The sequence below is a fragment of the Erithacus rubecula genome (assembly GCF_903797595.1).
Source record: "Erithacus rubecula genome assembly, chromosome: 21".
NCBI lineage: Eukaryota > Metazoa > Chordata > Aves > Passeriformes > Muscicapidae > Erithacus > Erithacus rubecula.
The window spans coordinates 8,824,245-8,847,272 of record NC_136673.1 but is presented as its reverse complement, the minus strand read 5'-3'; the positions used below and the strand labels follow the sequence as shown (position 1 = coordinate 8,847,272).

Sequence of the window (23,028 nt, the reverse complement as noted above, 5' to 3'; positions counted from 1 at the left end):
GTCTCTGGGATTACAGAGTTTCCTCCAGCTCAGGAATTAATTTTCCCTGGTAATGAGCTGGATGAAGCCACACAATACATTGGTGAACTGTTTCAATGCTTTGGATTACACAATGCAAAGAGGATAAACGTTATCCTGGGATGCTGGGAGGAGAATGATTGAACTTATTTCAAGGCTAAGTGCTTTTTGGCAGGGATTCAGGTGGGGGGAGCACTGGGGGTGGAGAGCCAGCCTGAATTGTGGCCAGAGAGGCCACGCTCCCAGTGATGCACTGGGATCCTGTGAGCCTGACTCTGTGAGTGTGAAAAATGCTGCTTGTCATCTCCTCAAATATTTATGGTGAAGCCTCAGGTGTTTCCAGTACAGGCAGTGGAGAGTGATGGTTGCAGCCAGGGTTTGCTCATCTGGCTGGAGATGCTGCACAGGGCTGGGCAGGACTGCTCTGTGCCATGCCTGTGCTTTGTGGCATCACCTGGGGCAGCTGATGCCTTTTGGAGCCACCTAAAAACAGAGCCCAGACAAAATTAAGGGAATAAAAAGCAGTTTTATTTATTGAAGGCCTTCAGGTACATTTAAGGCAGACAAACCCCCTCAGGGCCTGCACCCAAAATGGACAATGGGTCACAGGTTTTCACACTTTTATAAGTTTGGTCCATTTGCACATTGGGGGTGAATCTCCCAATTACAGCTTCAGGTAATGAAGTCATTTACCCCAAGTTTGCTCCCCAAAACTCACTTTTGTTTCCATCTCTGGGGCCCTGAGGTGTCCTTGATTCCCAGCCTGGAGAGGAATTGTTGTGTCTGCCAAAACTGGGAGAGCAGCAGCTCACACTGTGTGGAGTTCAGTTACACACTAAAGAACTGCAGGGTTACAAATATGTGGGAAATACAAAAACTAAAATCCTGAGGCATCTCAGGGACTGTGGGGAGATATTTGGAATGGGTGCAGCAGCTTTGTACCAGTGGGAACCTGACAGGGGACACAGCACCTTACAGGGGACAAGGGGCAAGGAGAAAGGGGCAGAAAAAAGGGATTTAATTCTTTTTCTCACCCTTTTCTGAGCAGTCTGGAGCCTGGATGCTTCATCCCACCAAACAGCCTCCCTGTGCTGTGCTCCAGGCTCCCTGGGGATCTCTGTCTCTGCTGTCCTGGGGTCAGAGGGGTTTTTGTGGTGTTGGAGCAGCTCCTCAGAGGCAGCACAGCCCCATCCCAACCTCCCTGAACCCTCCTCTGCTGGCTCAGGAACTTGTCCTGCTGAATTTCATGACAAATTTTCCCATCCTCAGGACTTTTGCCAGATTGAGATCATAAACCCTCTGCCTGCAAGATGTGCAGGGGCTGGAGGAGAGCTGTGCTGATTAATTTGTCACAAAGGCAAAGTGTTCTTCTGTCCTCCTTCCCCTCATTACTGAGACAATCCTTCATTTCCCTGCACATTTGTTCCCATCTCCCTGTACCTGCTGGGATCTGACTTTGCCTGGTGTTAATTATTTGCAGCAGAAGAGCTGCATCATGGAAAGAGATGAGATCCTGCCTTTCTCCTTGCTTTTAGTCTGTTCCAAGGCTGTGCTTAAAAGGGAGGGGAAAGAGAAAAAAAAAGCAGATTTTTTTTCCTCCTTTTTCTTTGCTCATCACCCTTTTTAACAAAGTCATCATTGCAAATATGAAATGAGGGAGAAATGTGTGTTTCTTGCAGGAGGGGGCAGAGAGCAGTGACTGATCCTACTGAATGTGGGTCCTTTGCTCCTTCTGTGGTTTTGGTTAGTCCAGGAGAGCTGCACTTCCTTTATTTGCCCTTCTCTTGAGCCACAATGGAAATCAAAGTCTGAAACACAAAAATGATACAGTGGAGACCTAAATTCAAATTTCCTGGGGCTTCTGCTTTGTGCTGGGAGTGGAAACTTGAACAGAACCAGAGGTTCATCCCACAATTGCAGCAGGCTGAGGCAGGAGATCAATGGGGCTTTTGAACTCCTTTTTCTCTCTTTGTGGGTGCCTCCTTCCAGCCAGGTTTGCCCAGCTGTGGCACTTGCAGTTTTCTAATCAGATTGAGGGGAATCAAAGTCAAATTGGCCTAAGACAAAGGTAAGGAGGGAGGAAGATGCACTGAAGGTTTCACCTCTGCTGTTTCTCTTCCCAGAAATACAGAACATTTCCCATACCTGGTCTGCATTTGAAGCCTCTGGTTGCTGTGGCAGTGATTAAAGTGGCTCTGGGTGCTCAGAGATCATTCTCTCTGAGATGCTCCATCCCTTACCAGCTGCTGGAGGAGAGCTGAGTTTTCCTCTCTAGAGCAACGAGGAGGAAGCAGGAGCAGCTCTCCCCATGCAGGATTGATGGAGCCAGGGCTAATTCCTCAGCAATGGATATTGGGATGTGTTAAACAGCTCTTTGGGCTCAATCTAGACCTTTCCCAGTGGGATCCTGGCTGGCTGCAGCTCCAGGTGAAAAAGGAACAAAAATGAGTTTCTTTGGGAGCCTGAGCAGCTGGTGGGACAGCCTGGGCTGGGTGAGGAGCCACAGAGCTTTGTCAGCTCTGGGCTTTCCTTCTTTAATCAATTCTGACTTCTCAGCAAACTGCAGTAAAACTTATCTTAGAGGTGCCAACTGCCACCAGCACAAAGGAATTCTTAACACATTCTGGTTTTTCAGTGAATCCATTGTTTGGTTTCCTCTCATTCCAGCAGTTTTCAGTGTGCTCTTCCTGTGCCCCACAGATGGGCTGCCTTGCACCTCCCTCAGGTTTTTCCTTGCCCAAATGAGGTGCATTTCCAAGATTTTTCTTCTTGTTCCATGTGGCCTTTCCAATCAAGATGCTTTGCCTGTGTTCAGTGGTGACCTGGTCCTGATTTTTAGAACTATTTGAAACCAGTGATTTTACAATACACCACATTTATCTCTATTCACATTTTCAGAGCAGTAAGTCAGAGGAATCAAATTATTTTTAGTTTTGCCTGCAGATTTCTGAGAATTGGTCTATGGATGAGAATAATCAAAGTCAGCTCATCCTGAACTTTTCCTGATCCTCACTGTGGTGAAGATCTGATGTTATGGGGAAAAAAATCCATATTTCTGTTGCTCTCCTGTCATTCTGTTTGTGGGTGCAAAGTGCCAGCTATGCCAGCTAAGATTTGTCCTCTTAGATTTGCATCTTCCCAGCTCTGGGTCGTGTCCAGGCAGCTGGAAATTGCACTGCTTTTCTATTTGTTCCTGGATCTATTCAGATTTTTCTTCCCTGAGCCAAGTTTCTAACTTGTAACAGTTTATTTCTAACTCACCAACATCCTCCCAGCTTTGTGTGCCACAGGGAATAAATCTCTCCCTCCTCTCCCCCACCCCTTCCCCTTGTCCCTTGCCTCCTGCTGCTGCTGTGGCTGTTTCAGCCTCTGCTGTGGTTGCCTTTCCTCCTCTCCTTCAGGAGTTTCAGTGAGAAACTCCAAAGGTTGGTGCCTTGGGGGTGCCTGACCCCTGATCTGATCCCTGCAGAGCTGCTGCTGTCCTGCTGCCTCCTCCCTGGCAGCCCCTTCCAGGCTCTCAGAGGCTGAGCTGTGTCCTCTGAGACACCAAAGAGCCCCTGGTGCTGCTGGAGGTGATGGGTCCCTGCTTTTCCCTGTTCCCATTCCCAGTGCCCCTCTCCCTCCTCTCTGTGGGCTCTGTCTGCTGGGACCCCCTCACTGCCTCTGCCTTTCAAAGAGCAGCTTTGCAGAAGGTAAAATAAATGTTTAACCCCACTGAGGCTTTGGGTCCTTCACTGCACAAACAATCCCAGCCACAAAGGTGTTGGGTTTTTTTTTGTTGCATCCTGCAGAGGCCTCACTTTATAAAGGATTTGCTGTTCCCCAGAAAGACAAAGCACAGAGTTCTGCACCTGCAGAACAAATTCTGCTCCCAGAACAACAATCTGCTTTCCTACAGCACATGGATGCTGCTGTGGTTGGGGGTGAAATGTTGGGAATATTGAGTGGATCAGATCCTGGTGCAGAGAGACAGGAGTAGTTTCCAGGATTTGGTGTCTGAGGTGGGAAACTCAATTCCATAAGGATTACAGGACCCACAGAATGGCAGGAGCATGAGGAGGGGCTGCTCAGCAGGAATCTGGCTGCTTTAGCTCACCCAAGCACCCGGAATTTGGTTAGACTGGAACAAGGGGGCAAATCCCAGCATAAAAACACAGAGCTGAGAGGGACATGAAAAATTAACTCTGTATTTCCTTCTCATGGCTGATTAACCAAAATAAATGGCAGGAGATGGGCTTCCACCCTTAAAATGCAATTCTGTGCTTGCCTGTGGATGCTCTCAGGACATGGGAATTTGGGAGTGTGTGGTGCCAGTGCTGAGCAGCTCCCCAAGGCACCCTGGAGGATCTCCTGAGGGATGTGCAGTGGCTGTGGCCTGCCAAGAGCATGAGTGTCCTGTTTTGAAGGGCAGGTGTCTGCCAATAGAGGCAGAAGTTTCTCTTTGAAATGGAGAATGTAAACTCCCTTCCTCCAAATTATTATTATAATTTTGAAGTTAAGGGGCTCTCAGGCAAAGATATGGGAATTAGGAATAACAGTTCTTTACTAGGAAAATTAAAATAGAAATACAGTATTACAAAGAACAATCCCAACCCTGCCAGAGTCAGAATCCAAGCTGACACAGTCAGTCAGTCAGGGTGGTGGCACAGTCCCATTCAATGGTGGCTGCATCCTCCTGCAGGGGCAGATGTGGTTCAGCTGGAGCAGTGCTCCTGGAGAAGGTGCAGTTTCCTCTGAAGGTGCAGGGATGATGTGGAAGGGTCTGGCTTTCCTCTGGAATCCAGTGGAAAGAAGGTGCCTTGGTGTCCAAAATCTCAGTTTTTCTCTGGGTAGGAAAGGCTTGGCTCCTGCCCTGGCTGGAGCATCTCCCAGTGGGATGATGGAATTTTATCAGCCATGCACTGGGACTCAATGGTCATGAACAGGAGATATCTCCTGGAGGGAGGATGGGCTGTGGGAAGATAAAGATGATTGTCCCAGCTGGTTTAAAGATGGCCCATTAGCAGAGAATATGTGCCAGGAGATCAGGGGCACTGCCACACCTGGTTTAACAGATGGGGACAGAATAAACATTGCTGGCACATCCTGTATTGCAGCCTAAGACAAGGAGCTGTGGTTTTACTGACAGATGGAGATGGCATTGCATTGCTCTCACCTCCTTATCATCTGTGCAGTGTCTGGGGTGCTAAAGGAGCATCTTCTGATCTCTGCACTTCCACTGCAGCCTCTGAGTGTGTGGAAAATCCCACTGGGAAAAGCCAGTGTCCATAAAGGAGACAGAGGAGTGCTGCAGCTTTACTGAATAAAGGCAGTATTCCCCTAGGGCATTGTCCTGCAGGGTTTCCTCTCTCGAGGTTTTGCAGGGTGCTGCCTCCTTTTATCCCAAACTCCTAGCTGTGTGTTTCCCTCTTCCTCTCCCCATTGCTGAGGCACTAGGGATTTACTGTTTTCCTCATATTCCACCCCTTGGACCTGTCATTCTCCCCCCAAATGCAGAAAGTGCAGAGGTTTGAGGATGTGATTTTTTTTGCACAATCTGCTGCTGCTGCCCTGGGCGTGTGCCATGAAACCCAGAGCAGCAGCAGTACCAGGATGCTCCATCCCAGCTCATCCCAGCTTTCTGCTGGCACACAGAAAGTTAATCACACATTCAGGGAATGAAGATTGTGGTTTTGGATTTTTTTCCCCCCTTCTTTGGAGTGACAGTATTTTTAATTTAAGACCAGTGTGGATAAAGCACTTGTAAGAATTTCATTAGTTTATTAAGTTTACTGACCTTGGTGGTTATTCCTGAAGTTCAGGGTCATTGACCCATTTCTCCCATGACCCTGAAGTTTAGGAATCCAAGCTGTCTGGTTAGATTCTCCGGGTTCTGTAACAAACTTGAGTTTGTTTGTTTATTGGCTTTTGTTGTTTGTTTGGCTTGAGATTGGGAGAGACATTAAACGCCATTTTGGAGATATCCACACCCATTTCTCCCTAAAGACCCTCACCTCCTGCACCTGGAGGAGCCACTGCAGGGCGAGGGCTGTGCCCACGGGCAGGACTGGTGTTCCCATGGCTCCTGAGGTGTCCCCATGGTGCCTGAAGTGTCCCCATGGTTCCTGAGATATCCCCATACCTCCTAAGATATCCCCACACCTCCTGTCTCCACTGCTCCTGAGGTGTTCCCATGGCTCCTGAAGTGTCCCCATGCCCCCTGAGATGTCCCCATGTCTCCTGAGATGTCCCCATGGCACCTGAAGTGTCACCTGCCACCCAGGCTCAGCTTTATGTCTTCCTTGGATGTACTTGGGCTGGAAACGAAGCCAATCCTAAAACTCATTGGATTTATTTATTTATTTATTTAATGTTAATTCAAATACTTGAAACTCCGAGGGTTCTCCACAGCTGCTTTCCAGGAGCAGAGTCCTTCCAGGATCTGCTGCTTTCTCAACAACACTCCAGCTCCGTGGACGTGCTGCTCTCCTGTGCAAAGTCTGAGATTTCCTGAGATCCGAACGTGGGATCCTTCTCAATGAGGAGCTAATTACCTGTGCTGTAATTAGGAGTCGCTAATCAGCAGCACTGCCAGCGCTGCTGTCTCATCTGTCCCAGCGTCTCCCCGCCGGTGGGAAGTTTTGTGGCTGATTTTCCTGGCTGATTTCTGAGCAGCAGTCGTGGATTGCAGAGGGCTGGGATGGGATGGGATGGGATGGGATGGGATGGGATGGGATGGGATGGGATGGGATGGGATGGGATGGGATGAGCCTCGCACTGCCCCTGCCCTGGGCGTGTGCCACGAAACCCAGAGCAGCAGCAGCACCAGGGTGCTCCATCCCAGCTCTGTGCTGGCACACAGAAAGTTATTCAACACTCAGGGGATGAAGATTGTGGTTTGTTGGGTTTTTTTTTTTTTCTCTTTGGTGTGACAGTATTTTTAATTTAGGGCCAGCGTGGATAAAGTACCTGTATGAATTTTATTGGTTTATTATATTTACTGATCCTGGTGGTTATGTACTCTGTCTCTTGTGTGCTTGGAGGGCTCTGGAATTGCCCTGGAGTGGCTGTTTCAGTGCATATTGTACACTGAGATTGATTTCACTCCTCCACCCACCGAGGTGGAGAGCAACCACCCATCCATCCCTTGGTGGCATTAAGCACTGGCCACTCTCGAGGAGAAAAATGTGACACATGGGCCTGGCTGGATGTGGTTCCATGTGGTTCACTGCCTTGGAACCCTGTTTGTCCCTGCTGGCTCTGTGGAATCTTTCCCCTGTCCCAGGTTACTCCAAACCCCACCCAGTCCAGCCCTGGGCACTCTACTCTGTGCCAAGACCTCTCCAACCTCACTAAAAACATCATTACACACTCCAGAAATGACCAAAAGATGGAAAATCAACTCTGAAAAAAAAAATCCTGGAGGCAAAACTGGTCAGAAAGCAGCAAATTTCTGCCCAGGCTTTTCCTTTCTGGGAGATTTTTGCAAGTCAATGGCATAAATGGGAATTATGCTGAATAAAAGAGGAAACCTATTTACTGCTCCCAGCCCTTCCCATGGGGCTCTCTGTGTTTTCATTTGGAGCTGGCAGAGAAACTTCAGTTGAAATATTTTTAGATGAAATATGGCATTTTGATATAATTTTCCCCCATTTCTTTGAATGTGTTCTGAAATTTGTTGAAGAGCTCTCAAAGGGAAATTCTGGGAGTTTTCCAGTTGCAGCAAATGGGGAATATTTCAGTTCCTGAATGGGGATGGATGTAGTGGAAGAGACACGCATAGTTTATTATTATTGCATTTCATATAGAAAACTCTCTTTTTAACAAGTCCCAGCTTCACCAAATCTCTCTCCCATCTCCTGAAATGAGAAAGAACAAGTGGAGCTCCTTTCACCAGGAAGATCCTAATTCAAGGCCCGCCAGTCTTGAAGCTGATTGTGCAGCAGCTGTGGAATATTCAGAAGGAATTTAGGGCAAAGACCCAAGGAACTGCCTTCTCCTGGAAGTTACATCCCCATCTTCTACAGCAGTGCCTGCACAAGGACCTGGAGAAGCTGGAGCAGTGGCTGCAGGGACCTCAGGAGGTGTCACCAGTGCAGGAGCTGCCCCTGGGTCAGGACAGCCCCTGGCTCAGCCCAGGCTGGGCTGAGCAGAGGGAGCAGCCCTGGGACAGGGAGCTGGGGGAGAGCTGGAGCTGCCCCAGCCTGAACCCCCTGCCCTGGGCTGAGCCCAGCCTGGGCAGCAGGGCAGGGGGATTCTGCCCCTGTGCCCTGGGCTCAGGTGAGACCCTGAGCACCTGCAGAGCTGCCCCAGCCCTGGAACCAGCACAGGGAGGGGCTGGAGCTGCTGCAGAGTCCAGAGGAGGCACCAGGGGATCAGAGGATGGAGCAGCTCTGCTGGAGGAAAGGCTGGGACAGCTGGGATTGTTCACTGGAGAGGAGAAGCTTGGGGTGAGCTCAGTGTGGCCCTGCAGGGCCTGAGGGGCTGCAGGAAACATGGAGAGCCAGGACACAGGGAATGGCTGCAAACTGCCAGAGAGCAGGGCTGGATGGGATATTGGGCAGGAATTGTTCCCTGGCAGGGTGGGCAGGGCTGGCACAGGGTGCCCAGAGCAGCTGTGGCTGCCCCTGGATCCCTGGCAGTGCCCAAGGCCAGGCTGGACACTGGGGCTGGAGCACCTGGGACAGTGGGAAGGGTCCCTGCCATGGCAGGGGTGGCATTGGATGGGATTTGAGGTCCCTTCCAGCCCAAACCAGTCTGAGATTCAAGCTGCCAGTTCCAGGGAGCAGGAGGGCACAGGTGGCTTTAACCTCACTGGTGCCTTGGCAGATCTGTGTTTGGCTGTACAGAAATTGCTGAAGGTTTGCAACTTCCAGCAGTTTCTCCCTCATTTTCTTACACTTTCAAAGTACAGACCTTCCACTTGAGATTTTGCACTCTGATCCTTGTGGGTCCTTTCTGTTTTGTGATTCTGCAATATAAAGTTGTGATAAAAGGGACAAGTCCTGGATAACTTTTATTGTCCTCAGGCCAGACAGGACCTGGCAGAAGATGAAAAGCTCTGCAAGGAGCTCTCCCTTTGCTGCTCCTGAGGGGTGAGGGAGCAGTGCCATGGCTCATCTGCTGCCCTTCCTGCCCTCAGGGCTCCTCCAGGAAACTTCCCACTGCTGTTGTCTCCTCCTTTGGGAACTCTGTGCTGATGCAAGCCCGCAATCCCACGCCTGGAAAATGAAATGCACGGTCACCTCATGCTGTGGGCTCTCATTCCTCCTGCTCCAGACACAAATCCAGACTGAGGGAAGGTCCCTGGCCCCAGGCAGCAGGGGCAGAAGCAGGAATGAGAGCATGAAAAGGGAATGGAGACACATGTAGGATCTTGGATCACCCTGGGGATGTGCTCAGTGTCAAGGAGGAGCTCTCAGCTCAGAGTTATGACTCCCTGTGTTCCAAGGATGGGTCAGAGGCTGTCCTGGCAAGAAGAGGGGAGTCAGGAGCCAGGATGTGCTGCCAAAATGAAGATTCCAGCTCAGCTCTCCCATCAGTGCGGGTCCTCCCTCGGTCCCCTCTCTGTGGGTCACATTCCTGCTCAATGCAGCAAAAGTGGCACCTTGCTGGCTTTTGATGAGCCTGTGTGGGCTGATTAGGAGGGATTTTAGTAAAAATCATTAGTTAGTTAATTAATTAATAGTTATCTAAAAGTGTGAAAGACAGAGGAGAACTTGAGATGTGCTGGGGAACTGATGCCTAATGACCTCACTCTGCTCTTGTGGGAGACACTCCAGTGTGTGCTTAAAACAGGGATTGCAGGAGCTGCTTCAGAGCTGGACACCTTCATGTGTCCAGAAAATCAGGAAATTCCCAGAGGTGCCAGCAATTACCTTAGGGAAGGCCCCAGTGTGACTTGTCAGGCTGGTGGCTGCACTTTTTTGTCACCTTCACTTCAAGCTAGACCAGCAGGATGTAGTTGGACATGATTTCTGTGACGGTTGGATGACCTTTCCTTTCTGCCTGCCCTGTTCTAGTGCTGATATCCAGATTCTTGCTTTCTATGGGATTTTAGCAAATAGCAGGATCATTTTTACCTCCAGCCCAGGACATCTGGGCTATTTCACCTCAAACCATCCCCACTCAGTTCTCATTTGATTTGAGCATGTCACAATCACTACAAGCCTGGGAAAACTTGAAGGAAGAGTAGATCTCTTTAGAAAAGTGCTGATGTCTGTGACAATCTTGGCTTCTAGAGGAGATTGTACTGTGGAGAGAGCTGGAGGATGATTTTTAGCATTGAGGATGATAATTTGTGTTTCATGACTGGCTGTGGTGCGTGCACATGGAATTTTTCAGCTCTTTTCCAGGATGAGAGACGCAGAGAATCAGCTGAGGAATAACTTGGTGGACAACAATACATCCCTTGCTGTGTTTTCCACCCCCTCCTCCCGTGCTGGACTCCACAGGCTCCCTGAACCCCTCTGGAAGCTGAGGGAGCCTGCCTGTGATGGTTCTGCCTCTCTTCTCTCCTGCAGGGAGTTTGCCAAGGAGCGGGAGCGGGTGGAGAACCGCCGGGCGTTCCTGAAGCTCCGCCGGCAGCAGCAAATCGAGCGGGAGCTCAACGGGTACCTGGAGTGGATCTTCAAAGCAGGTGAGGCAGGGACCTCCTGGGCTTGCTTGGGTGTGCTCTGGGGCAAGTGAGGGCTGCTGATGGGCTCCAGAATTAATCCTTTATTGACTAATTGAGAGAGAAACAGAGACTGCTGGTTTGTGATCAGAATCTGAATTTATTGTGAGCTGCACATGCTTATATACCATTTTCAGGAAGGCTTTTACTACATTCATTAGGTTAGACATCACACAGACAAACCTTATATTTCTACTTATTTAAAACTTCTTTCCTGTCAGCCAGACTTGATCCAATCTTCTTGTAATCTTCAAAGCTCTGTCTGCTCTTGCTGAGGGATTTTGGTTATCAAACTGCATTTGCTAATTAAATCCACAGTACTATCAGTCTCTTTTACAGTTACCACAGCCCTTGGTGTGGCCAAGCCTGGGGAGGCCCCAGCCAGCACTTGCTGGTTTTGTTGGAATTTTTTCTGAGCATTTGCACCAAAGTTATTGCAAAAAGATCTCAGTTTGGTTTGAGCAAAGCTAAAGGAGCTGAGCCAACTTTATTGCTGAGATCAAAGCAATTGTCCTACCACAGGATAATATAAAAAGAGATCGAGTGCCCAAAGGCTGCACAGAGGGGAACTGTTCCCTTCCATGAGTAATTGCTGTTTTATTTACTCCCTGCCTGTACTGATTTGAAAGCAAAACCAGTAAGAGACTCCAAGTCAGAAGTACAATTTAATAGGAAAAAAAAAAAAAAATACATGCAATAATACAAAAGAAAACCACTGACAGAGTCAGAACAGAACCTGACACCCTGCTAGTTTGGGTGGTGGCAGCAGTCCAGGTGGAGTGCTCTTGCTGAAGCAGTGATCCTTTAGAAAGATCTGGTAGCTCTTGTCCTCTGGAATCCAATGGGAAAGGCTGCTCTGGTGTTCCAAATCTCAGTTTTTCTCTGGGTAGGAAAGGCTTGGCTCCTGCCCTGGCTGGAGCATCTCCCCGTGGGATGATGGAATTTTATCAGTCATGCACTGGGACTGAATGGCCATGAACAGGAGATATCTCCTGGAGGGAGGATGGGCTGTGGGAAGATAAAGATGATTGCCCAGCTGGTTTAAAGATGGCCCATTAGCAGAGGATATCTCCCACAGAGATAAGGGTCACTGCTGGTTTAACAGATGGTGATAGAATCCACACTTTTGAGCACATCCTTACATTGTAACCTGGGACACTGCCCCTGCTGCTTTCTCAGCCATTTTTCTGAGCTGGTGAAACCCACCCGAGCTGTAAAGATCACATGCACAAAACTCCCCCAATCCCATATTAACATTTCTTTATAACCACTGAAACTGAATATTGCTCTTTATTGCAAGGCCTGAGCAAGTTTAACTAGGACCCAGACACATTAATTTAACAGAAAATAGCATTTTTATCAGACTGCAACGATTACCAATAACCTTCCTGCCTCATGGAGGAGCTGATATTTATATATTGACATAACCACAGTCAATTCTTTCATGCAGCATCAAGCAAACAGGAGGTGATTTCCTCCTTGCTTGCTTTTCAAAGTCTGAGCCAAGTGAAAAGACCTTTTAAAACAATGATGGGGAGGAAAAGAAGTGCTGGTTTCTCAAATGGATTCCTGATGTCATTTTAGACAGATCAGTTTCATTTTTGGTCTTTACAACTGAGATGTAAAATAGAAATTTCAGCAGTTTATGTGGTGCTTTAAACCCATTATTTCTTGTAGCATTGCTCAGGGTGAGGATGGAGTACCACTTGTGCTGTCAGACTTTATTCACTGTGACTGTTCAGCAGCAGCTCAGGCAGCCACCCTTCATTCTGTGCTTCTGGAGCAATCAGAGAATAAAGAATTCCTTTTCTTTCCATTTAGACTTTGTCTTCTCATTAGTTTGCAGCTTTTGTGCAGCCTCAAACACAGATTAATTCCTGGCTTGCCCCATGGCTGGAGCAGGGTTCTCTGGGTTTTCCCTTTCTCACCCTGTCTTGCTTTTAAGGCTCTTGGTGATTTTTGGTCTCTAACTCCTGATCTCCATCAATCAAACAGAGCTGAGAATTCCCCTGCAGGGTTGAGGGTGGCTTTGTGTCACTCTGGGGCCTGTTCTGCCCATCACCAGCTGAACTTGTGAGCAACTTGGGATGGAGAAATTATAAAATGTACAGTCAACCTCTGCTCCAATTCCCTTTCCTGTGGGAATTCCTGTCTCTGCCATTTCTTTGTTGCCAGGGCTGAATAAATGCCACACCAATCTTGAGTGAACTGCTGGAAAATGCACATTTTTTAGCCTAATAACACACCATGCAGAAGGTTTTGTGGAACAGGGAAGTGCATGCGAAAGAGCTGAATCAGGGAATGTTAAAAATACTCTGGAAAGGCATTGTGGAGAATACAATAGGAATATAAAAGAGCCTCCTAGTACAGCTGAATAATAACAGTAATTAAAATCAGCTTAGCTGTGTTAATAAAATCTTTGAATAAAAATGCAGTGTGAAGGCAAAGCAGAGCAGAGAATCCAGGCTTTAGGAGTGAGACACTGAGAACTGGGACTGTGCTGTCTCTGGGGATTTCCCAGGTTTGTTTTGGGCATTTCAGCTCGGAAATGATCTGGAATTCCTTGTGCAGGATTTGGAGGGGACAGATACAGCCAGGGAGGACAGACAGAATGGACAGAAATCCCCTGCAGCAGCCCCAGGCAGGAGCTGTGTGCATAAAGGGAAGAGCAAAAACTCCTGGGATTCTGCTCTAATGGAACTCTGGAGGATTTGGTCATTATTCCTGGGAATATCTAATTGTTTTTAAATCCTTCTGCCAGCCTTGACCTCGTTGACTCTTGGAGCAAAGAGCACCACATGTTAACACCCAATTTGATTTTAAAAAGTAAACCAACCCCACCCAGCTGTGTCCTGCCCTCACTTGAAATCCATTGCCTTGGAGGAAAAATTCAGTTCTTTTAATGACTTTTCTTTCTCTAATCTCCCTCTACCTTGTTTCATCTTATTTTTTCCTGCTGTGGAGCACCCAGAACAAATCAGCCCAATCCCCTCTCTTCCCCTGCACACCTCACCACATTTCCAGTATTTCTAATATCCTCCCTGAGCATTTGGATTGCTTGGTTTTTTTCCCCCCTCATTTATTTTTGATGCAGGGCAGGAAGAGTGGAAAGCTGCATTCCATTACTTCATAAAATGATGTTTTAATCCCTAGAAGCATTTTGCACTGTTATTTTTTACATATTCTGTGTAGCTGCTGGAGCTGGACAGGAGGTGCCCTTGTTTGTAGTGTTCAGATTTTTACCTCAAGGGTTGTTATAGCACCAAGGGAAGTGTGAGTGACTAGAATCACTCTTTTGTGTGTGCCCCACCTCCCCACAGTCAACAATAATTTTAATTTAACGTCGTGGTTATCGCTCATTGAAGTGTCTTTAATGTTTCCCATTAATGTCTGTAATTTGAATTATCTCAGATTCCCAGATTGGTTTGGGGTGGAAGCTCCATCCAGCCTGGCCTTGGGCACTGCCAGGGATCCAGGGGCAGCCACAGCTGCTCTGGGCACCCTGTGCCAGCCCTGCCCACCCTGCCAGGGAACAATTCCTGCCCAATATCCCATCCAGCCCTGCCCTCCTTCAGTTTGAAGGCAATTGTGCTTTCCAGAGGAATTAAAAAGCGGGGAAGAAAAGCAATGGATTCAATCCATGCAAATGATTTTGCCCCTGCTGCTTTCTCCTCTGCAGAACTGCAGGAACTCCAAGGCTGGAATTTTTGGAGAACAGAGAACTACAAGTTCTTCACACAGAGTAAAGAGCTTATATGCCCACAAATATTCTTTTGAAGATGTTTCTCTTATCTTACAAGGACATGAATCATTTGGAAAACACTTTGCTGAGAGACTCAAAGTCTTCCCGTCCAGAGCTCATCAAGTGTCACGCCTTTTGCATTTTAATTTTTTCCAAATCCACATTTTTCACACAAAATTGGAGTGCCTCTGTTCTCCTGGAGTGCCAGGCTTTGGGAATGGTCACACCTCTCTTCCCCAGCCCTCTGTAACTTCAAGGCCATCTTTTGTCACGACAGAGCTTTCTGAACTTCAGGTTTCAGCTTTTTTAGAGGAACAGAGCCCTGAGCCCCTGGGTAGAGATGGGAACAGACACCTCCAGCAATGAGCCCTGTGTGAGATGCCAAGGCAGGGGAATTGCCACGGAGACAAAGCAGAGTTCCCTGGGAGAGTGTGACAGCCACTTCTGAGGGCTGTATTTTTATCAACTTCTATTTACCCAGCCAGAAACTAAATTCATTTAGTCTTTGTTTTTCCTCACCTCTGTTGCCTGTTGAGTGTGAGTTATTTTGCTTATTTCCAGTAATCTGCTGCTCCTTTGAGTCCCCAATGTCCTCTCTCCCCACACCAAAGAGAAGGAGAAGGGGCACCAGGATCTTGGCTGCTTTGCCTTTATTTCCAGCCCAGTCACACCCAGCACTTAATGGTCAAAAATCCCTCTTGCTGCTGAGACACCCCTGGCTCTGATACCGTGGTAAAACCCTTGAGCCTTTGCTTGGAGGCTCAGAATTGCTGATCTGGCCCCATCTCTCTGCTGAACATCCCTCCTAATGCAGAGGCACCGTTTTGGAGGTATTTTCAGGTGCCCAATTATCTCCTTCCAGGCTCTGTTAGTGATGACTAAAGGCAAAGCAACTCCTGAGCCTCTGTTCAGAATGGTTAAAAACCCTTCCTAGCAGTGCTCAGTGACCTGCTGAGCTCTCTTTTTAGCCTTGAAACCTCCTGGGGCAGCTGTGGTCCTTTGGATTCCCAGAGGACACGAGGCAGACAGGAATAGGTATCAAGGGAGAGAACCTGGGAACACTGCAGGAGAGTGAGACTTGAGGGAATTTCAGAGGTGAAAGAGAGTTGGGTTCTTTTAAAGGAACAGCAAACTGAGCCCAGCTGTGTTTATGGATGGAGATTTGTTTGGGCACCAATTCAGGACCCTGAATTTGGGGCAAAGTTTTGCAGAAGTTCTTGTAAGAGTAATTTCTGGGTAAGAATCCAGTAGAGCAGCAGCCTTTGGGAAGGGTCTCCCTGCCTAGCCCATCCCTTCCTTGTGTTTCAGGGCACTCAGACTGGGAATTGCCATTCCATTCCTCCCATATTTTAGCTCCTGAACATCAATAGGGCTTTCCCTGGGGAGGACTTCAAAAAACTCTTTTGGTGTGAGGTGCTGGTTGGTCAGAGAAGTTTTTTGACCTGTCCAAAATACCCCATTTCACTCTCCTGACCTGTCTTAAGAAGACTTGCAAACCACCTGGGTTTTCAAGGTGGGAATTGCAGGCACAACTTGTGGGATTTTGGAAGGATTTATACCTTTAAAAAGCAACTTTGAGCTCCTCTGATTTTTTTACCCTCTCAGCTCTTGTTACTTTCACATCTCTGGTGCATTACTTTGCACTTTTGTATTTCCTTCCCATCTGCTTAGGTTTCCAGCCTCCCTCAGTCCTTGGTATTATTTTTCAGCCTTCTCAATTTGCTGTCTTATTAAAGTATCATTCCCTCTCTCTCCCAGATGATTAATAAAGAGATTATATAAGGTTTGTGTGGCTTATATAGGCTTATATAAGGCTGATCCCTCTGGGATCCTTCTAGACAGCTCTCAGCTACACACTTTGATGTTTGGCCTCTGGTTTGTTTGTATTTATTTTTCTGAAGTTACTCTTCCATCTAGACTGGCTTAAACAGACTTTAAAGCAAAATTTGGTGGGAACACGGTGTCAGATGTTTTAGTAAGAGCCCAAATCACATTGATGGAATTACAGGCATGTGAATTTGCCATGTATAAGAACAGAAGGAAGTGTGGAGTTTACCAGCTGCCAACTCAATGTTTTGTTTGCTTTGGGTTGTCCTTTAGCAGATCCCCACATCAGTTTCCAGCAGCAAACTAAAAATCTGTGGTTCTGAGTCTCAGGTATTGGTACAGCACTGCAAACTGGCCAGGGGGGTGGCAGTGACCTGGGAAACCTCAGGAAATTGGGTTGTCTTTCACACAGATAAAAATTATTCAATTTTAGGAGGGTTTTAGTGTTTCTTGTTTGTTTGTTTGTTTTGTTTTTTTAATTTAGGCAAGTGCAAGGTTGTATTTTGGAGATGAGTTGCAGATGAATGGAAGGGTGGTGTTGCAATCAGTGTGCCAGGCAGAGCTCCCTTATGGAAAACTTGGATTTTATTTGGACAAAGATTTGACGTGGTGGCTCTGTGGTGACAGTGAGTGTCCTGCCATGTGGCCCTGCTGCTCTCACCCTGTGCCACCAGTCTGCTCCCCATGGCTGAACCCTGATTTTTTGGAGACAAAAGAGCACTGATGGGTGTGGAGCATCTTCCCCAAGCTGTCCCCAGTGTGGGTGGCCATGAGGGACCTTCCTGGGGCTCATTTGTGGCCCAGCCTGGTCTGGAGGAAGCTCCTTGTTCTGCAGAGGTGCTGGCAAAGAACCCGCAGAGGTGGCTGTGAGGAGGGATGGATCTCACAGGGGAAGTGGCTTTCTTTGAAATTCTTCCCCTGTGTGAGAGGGACACATCCCTGAGGCCAGAATGCCCCTGCAGAGTCTGCCGGGGCTGGGTGGGTGGCACCGGGACAGGCTGGAAGGATCCTGAGCTGACCCTGCCCGCTTTTCCTTTTCCAGAGGAGGTCATGCTGGCCGAGGAGGACAAGAACGCGGAGGAGAAGTCCCCTCTGGACGGTAGGTGGCTTTGCTGGCCGTTTTCCTCCTGTGCCACGGGAGAGGTTCCACTGCTGTCACTGCCACGCGGATCCTCCCGCATGCACCCGGCACAAATCCGGCCACAGAGCCGCTTCTCCCGGGGCTGAGGAGCAGTTATGGGACACCCCACACCGGCCCGGGATGGGGACGTGCCCTCGGGGTCGGTGCCCACGCCTTGCCGAGGGTGGCTGGCTGTGTGTGCAGGGGGGACAGGCTGCGCAAGGATGGAGAAGAGCGAATGCGCTGACCGAGAGAAGGCAGGGCTGCGAGCGGCTTTGACCCAGGGACTGAGCCCCCTGTTAGCTGTAAGCAGTAAGACATAACAGGGTGTGGTGATCCTTCCTTCCGACGTGCGAGCCCGGCGTGGCAGGACGGCCGGAGGAGCCGAGCAGCGAGGCCACGGGGATGCTCCCCCTGTGCCTCCAGCCCCGACAGCTCTTAGGATGCGCCAGCCACTCAAAGCTCAGTTAAAGACTCTTCCCTCTCCCTTTTCTGACCATCTTTCGTCCTCCCATGTCTCCTCCTTTCCCCTCCCCTCCCTCCCCCCCCCTCTTTTTTTTTCTCCTCCCATTCACTGTCAGGGAGGGCCGCCTCGGAAGGGCCGATTCCTCAAGGCACGGCGCCGGCAGAGACTGGCAGCGGCAGCAGCTACAACAGTGAGTGGATTGCAAATCACCAGGGTGGCACACAGGGGCAGCTTCCCCCCACAGCCGCCGTGCCCAGCTCACCGGTGCCATCCGCCCCGGGCGCTGTTCGCCCGCTCCGAGCCCTGCGGCTCCCGGAGCATCACTGCTGGTCCAGCCGGGCCAGCCCGGTGACCTGCGCCGGCAGCAGCTGGGGCTGGAAGAGCTGGGGCTGCAGCAGGTCAGGGCTGAGGTGTGCGTGGCCAGTGTGAGTGCGGGGGTGTGTGCGAGCTGGGGAAGCCTGGCCGGCGCTGGCTGCGGCTCCAGCTGGACTCGGTGTCTGCAGGAGCGGTCTGAGAGGCTGAGTGCTGTGAGAAACTCCAGGTGGGCGCAAGGCACAGCAGAAAGACCCAGAGATGCTCAGGCTCCTCTTATCCTAAAGCTAAAGGAGCCCGAGAATGTTCCCAGCCTTGGAGGAACTGGTGTGGAGCAGCCCACGTCTGTGGTGGTAAATTCTGAGTCCCCAAAACAGAGAGACGTGGCATCCAGGGTGCCTGGAGAGAAGGCACAACCTCACTGCCAAACACACAGAGGAGTTTTCTGGGAGAGAAGATAAAGAGCTGCTCAATCCATGCCAGGGAGTGCTGGGAAATTCGAATCCCAGAGCTGGTTGTGTTCCAGCGCTGAGGATGGCCCTGGCCATGCTGGAGTGAGCTGGGACAGACACAGCCGGAGGGACCCCCAGGCTGCTATTGCTGGGACTGAGGATTCAGCCTAGAGCTGGGTGGGGCAGCAAGGAGCGCGTTTGCAAAACAAGGGATCCAGATCACAGGTTCAGAGCATCCTCTCCTCTGCTGGGTGAGGCTCTGGGTGTTCCCTGGAAGCGACTCAAGCACAGCCCTTAGGAGGAGAAGCGCATCCGTGTGTCTGTCAGGGCAGGGAGCCCGTGTAGGGTGAGGGGGTGTTGTGGAGGAGCCTCCCCGGGGCAGTCTCTGCAGCGTGAGTGGCTTTGCTGTGTGTGCCCACGGACCAGTCTGTATCACCACACCGTGGGGTGTCTTACTGCTGATAGAAAGTGCTGCTTAGTTACTGTCTGTCTCGAAGCTGTCACCAAACTGTACCAACGTGATTTTTTTTTTCTGCCACTTCTCAAGGTTCTGCAGGTAGGTGCTCCTGGGAGCAGCGTCCTCAGTGCTCCTGCCTCACCCCCTGTGCTCTGGGTGGACAGTGCAGAGCTCTCATTCCCTGTTGGAGTAAACATAGTAGTGTTTGTCCTCCCCACTAAAAGCTTCTTTTGGAGGAAAAAATAAATGTGTTTTCAAGGAATTCCACCATCCCCAGCGGGCAGGGGTTGCACACTGGGTGCTGCTGAGAGGCTGCTCACTGATGTGTGGCCGCTTTTTCCACGCAGCATTTCTGCTCCTTGAGGCATGGCTGGGCGGTCAACTGAGCTCTGTAAATGCTGACTCCCTCCCGGTGCCCTCTGCCAGCAGCACTGATGGTTTCAGGGGTGGCAGCACTCCTCTGCCAGCCCCGTGGGGCTCAGGAAGCTCCAGTCCCTGCCCAGCCTTTGTGCTGTGCTGGAAGGCCCAGCAGCTGCAGCCACCCCCCACCCTCCTGCATCTGCTGCATGCACTGAGACGTGCAGAGCTGTGCCTGGCAAACCTTCAGGAGCTGGAAGGGCAAAGAAGTGAAGCACCCTGGCACTGAGGTGTGCAGAGGCCCTGCAGGGTTGTGGGTTTGCTCCAGGGTACCCTGGTGGGGGAGCTTTGAGAGTGAAGGGAGGGGGAGACAGAATCCACTCTGCATCCTCATGGGGCATTTTCTCTTTAATTTGCACGCAGTGTTGAAAAGAGCCGCAATAAAGAAGAGCAAAAATGACCTGATTCATGCAGAAGAAGGTGAGGACCATTTCACAGACATTTGCTCCGTTGGTGAGTACTGGCTTCGCATCCCCCGAGGTTTCGACTCCACCTGAACCTGCCCATGTCATGTTTCCTCCTCTGGAGAGGCTCCTTTGCTCCAGAAGCTGCAGTTTCCTGAAGGAGAATGAATTTCCACTGCTGCTGCAGCAGCACTCGACTTCCCAAAGCAAAAAGCTCCGTGGCTTCACCCTCTCCCTGCGCTGTCTGGCTCAGCTCCTGCATGCTGCACCCTCGAGAAAAGCCTTGGGACAATCCCTGCTGGGCTGGCCATCCTGGGATTCTGCTTGGAACCTGCTCACTCATGCTAACAAACCCCAAATCTGCCAGACAACACTGTTGGAGGGAGGAGAGGAAGTGGCCACAGTCCCACTGTCCACTAATGCCCAGCTGAGGGGTTAGAGCCTCTGCTGTGGGAATGGTCACTGGGATTGCTGGACAGTGGCCTCAATTCTCTCATTCTTTTCTTAGAGAAAGATCTTAAAGCAGTTTTAAAGCCAGATCTGGAGATCCAGTGCAGAGCAGGGCATCCTGCACTGTGGGGCATTGCTGGGGTGAATTGGGATGCTCAGGCTGAGGAGATGCTGCCCATTCTGCAGCTTCCAGAGCTGATTCCCTGCTGAGATCTGTCCAGTGGGGAGGCAGAGGCAGCTCTGGGCTGCCAGGAGAGCCTCTGGGCACCCAGCACCCTCCTCAGGGAGCTGCTGGAGCCAAAAGCCTCTCAGCTGTGGGAGAGGCATCTCCTGCTGCTCTGCAGTCGGGTGCTTTTCTCATCCCTGTGCCTGTTGTTGGAGTGTGTTTTGCTGCTGAAGCAGCAGATGTTCTCATTATCTTCCAAAGAAATGTCTTGGCAGCCCAGTCCCCACGAAGCAGCAAATCCTGGATGCACAGGAGTAGCAGCACAAACAGCACATTTGAGAATCCGTGTCTGTGGCTGCTTGCAAAGCATGAGTGCCTCAATTGCCCTTTGGAAAGTTGGCATTGGTGTTTTCAGGGATCACAGCTCCTGTTGGAATTTTTTTTCCCCCCCTTTAAAGGAAGACCTGGTTGTGAAAAATGAGTGTGGCTTGGCATGTTCCTGACACTAGCACTGAGCTACCACCATCCCCTGGGCTGCAGGGTTTGTGGTGAAGCTGCTGCCACTCCCAGGAGAGGTTTGGTGCTGAAAAAGGGCAAAAATGCAGCAGCCTGTGTGCATTTTTGGTTTGGTTTGTTGTTGTTTTTTCTCGGATCCCTGCATGGATAACAAGGAACGGTCATTTTTGGAATATTTGCTCACGGTTGCAATAATTCTGAGATCTTTGCCTCCAAGTCCAAGTCCCTCCAGGCTCTGGGCAGCCAAAGCCACGCCAACAGATCTTGGAGTTCAGCATTTCAGGTGGCAACGGATGACAGAGCATCTGGGCTGGGGAATAATCCGAGGCAGAGCTGGGAACTGTCTCAGGAGCATATGGCAGGGAAAATAACAGCAGTGCTTTCCACCTCCTGCGAGTGCTTCACCCACTGGGGAAAAGTGGTTTTGATTTTGATTCATGGAACGAGAAAGGAAGGACTGGATTAAGCAGCTACTTCTGCAGGCTTGTGAAGAGGCTGAAATGCAGAGCATAAACAATCAGATCACGTGGGCAATTACACATAAAGGATCTGTTTTGGAGAAAAGGGGTTTTTGGATGGTGTTCTGTAATGTGTTCAGATGGGAACAGAAGGAGCGTGGAAGAACTAACAAATAATCCCTGAGTGCCACGTGAAGATGCAGCTCAGAGTGGGGGAGACTTTGCCAGGTCTCTCTCTGGCCATTGGCTGAAAATGTTTCACTTTAATTTGAACACAAGCACCTTGATGAGCTTTATAACCCCAGTACAAAGCTGTGTAGTGGTAAATACTTCCCAGGCTGTTCTCTGCAGTTGTTCTTAGCTTTTATTCTTTTCTTTCCACTCCCACTGGCTTCACACCCTCTGTGCTGTACCAGGCACTGCCTTGATTTGCAGATACCAGATCCCAGAGAAGGGGATGTTTCCCATGTTAGAGCAGTTTAAATATCACTGCTTTGCTTTTCTGGAAGATCAGCAGAGAGGAATGAGAGGGCAGCACTGTTCCTTTGCCAGTCTGAGAGCACAGAGGGGCTCAAATATCCAAGAGCTCTGGGGCTGCTGAGGAGTGCTGTGATATGAAGCAGCCTAAATCCCAACCTGTGGCTCCTCTTGTTGTCTTAAAGCAGAGGAGCAGCACTGTGATTTCTTCTCTTCCAAACTGCCAAAGGCAAGATTTTCAAACCAACAGAAGAAACACTAATTTTTTTTTTTTCAGCAAGGAGTTTGTTCAAAGTCTGGCCAAGCCAGCTCTGCTTTTAGAGTGCTGGTGGATGGCCAGAAATGTGAAATGGAGCAGAGAGCTCACTTTCCATGGGGGAGCATCACACTTGTGTGGGGCTGTGAGGCTTGGAGAACCCACTGCTGCCACATCTGCATGCCTCATCCTTTCTCAGGCTGCTGTGGTTGATGCTGCAGGATGAGGCTGGGTGAGATTCCCACCCTTTCCAAGTGCTGACGTGGAGGTGATCACACTCCGAGATGTGGCTGCTGAAGCCAGAGATCTTTGTTCATGTCACTGAGCCCAGGAGAGTCACCTGCTGCAGGACAGGACGAGGACATGTCCTGCTCATCCTGCTGGGCTGCTCCACCCCAGCGTGGGGAAGGGCAGTAATGATATCTTGTCACAAACCACGGGCACAGGCAGTGGCCAGCCTGGCACAGTCACCTTTTCCTCTGCTTGCAGCAGCTTCTGTGGCTGCTGCAGAGGAGCCCCAAGGGGTCCATGTGTTTATGCCCTTATTCCTGATTTCTCCTGCCTCAGCACTGGCTGGAGATTGCCTTTTCATCTGAGCAGTGCCTCTACCCCGTGGCGAGAGCTGACATCAGGAATCATTTCTTCCATCAGCTCCCTATTGTTGAAACACTTGACTCTTTGCCAGGGTTTCGGCCTGGAGTGGAAATGGAGCTGATAAAGGCAGAATTGAGACAAATGAGTGGCTGCACCCAAAATCTGATGCACGGAGGAGATTGAGCCCTCTGCTGAGGAAATACCTGAGGGTAGCGAGTAAAATAAGGAGAATTTACTCCATT

At 49.8% G+C, this 23,028-nt stretch overlaps 2 protein-coding genes across 5 annotated transcripts in view; both read left to right on the top strand.

Annotated features, from left to right (window-relative positions):
- The window catches only part of EHMT1 (euchromatic histone lysine methyltransferase 1), a 460,745-nt gene that overhangs the window by 283,017 nt on the left and 154,700 nt on the right, over nucleotides 1-23,028 (top strand). The gene's annotated exons all lie outside the window — the stretch shown is intronic.
- CACNA1B (calcium voltage-gated channel subunit alpha1 B) overlaps nucleotides 1-23,028 on the top strand; it is a 292,116-nt gene that overhangs the window by 142,596 nt on the left and 126,492 nt on the right. For all 4 annotated transcript variants that reach the window (XM_079324218.1, XM_079324217.1, XM_079324216.1 and 1 more), the window contains 4 exons: nucleotides 10,521-10,636; nucleotides 17,284-17,340; nucleotides 17,943-18,017; nucleotides 19,829-19,918. In XM_079324218.1, coding sequence (XP_079180344.1) covers nucleotides 10,521-10,636; nucleotides 17,284-17,340; nucleotides 17,943-18,017; nucleotides 19,829-19,918 — 338 coding nt within the window. The remainder of the gene's footprint in view (nucleotides 1-10,520; nucleotides 10,637-17,283; nucleotides 17,341-17,942; nucleotides 18,018-19,828; nucleotides 19,919-23,028) is intronic.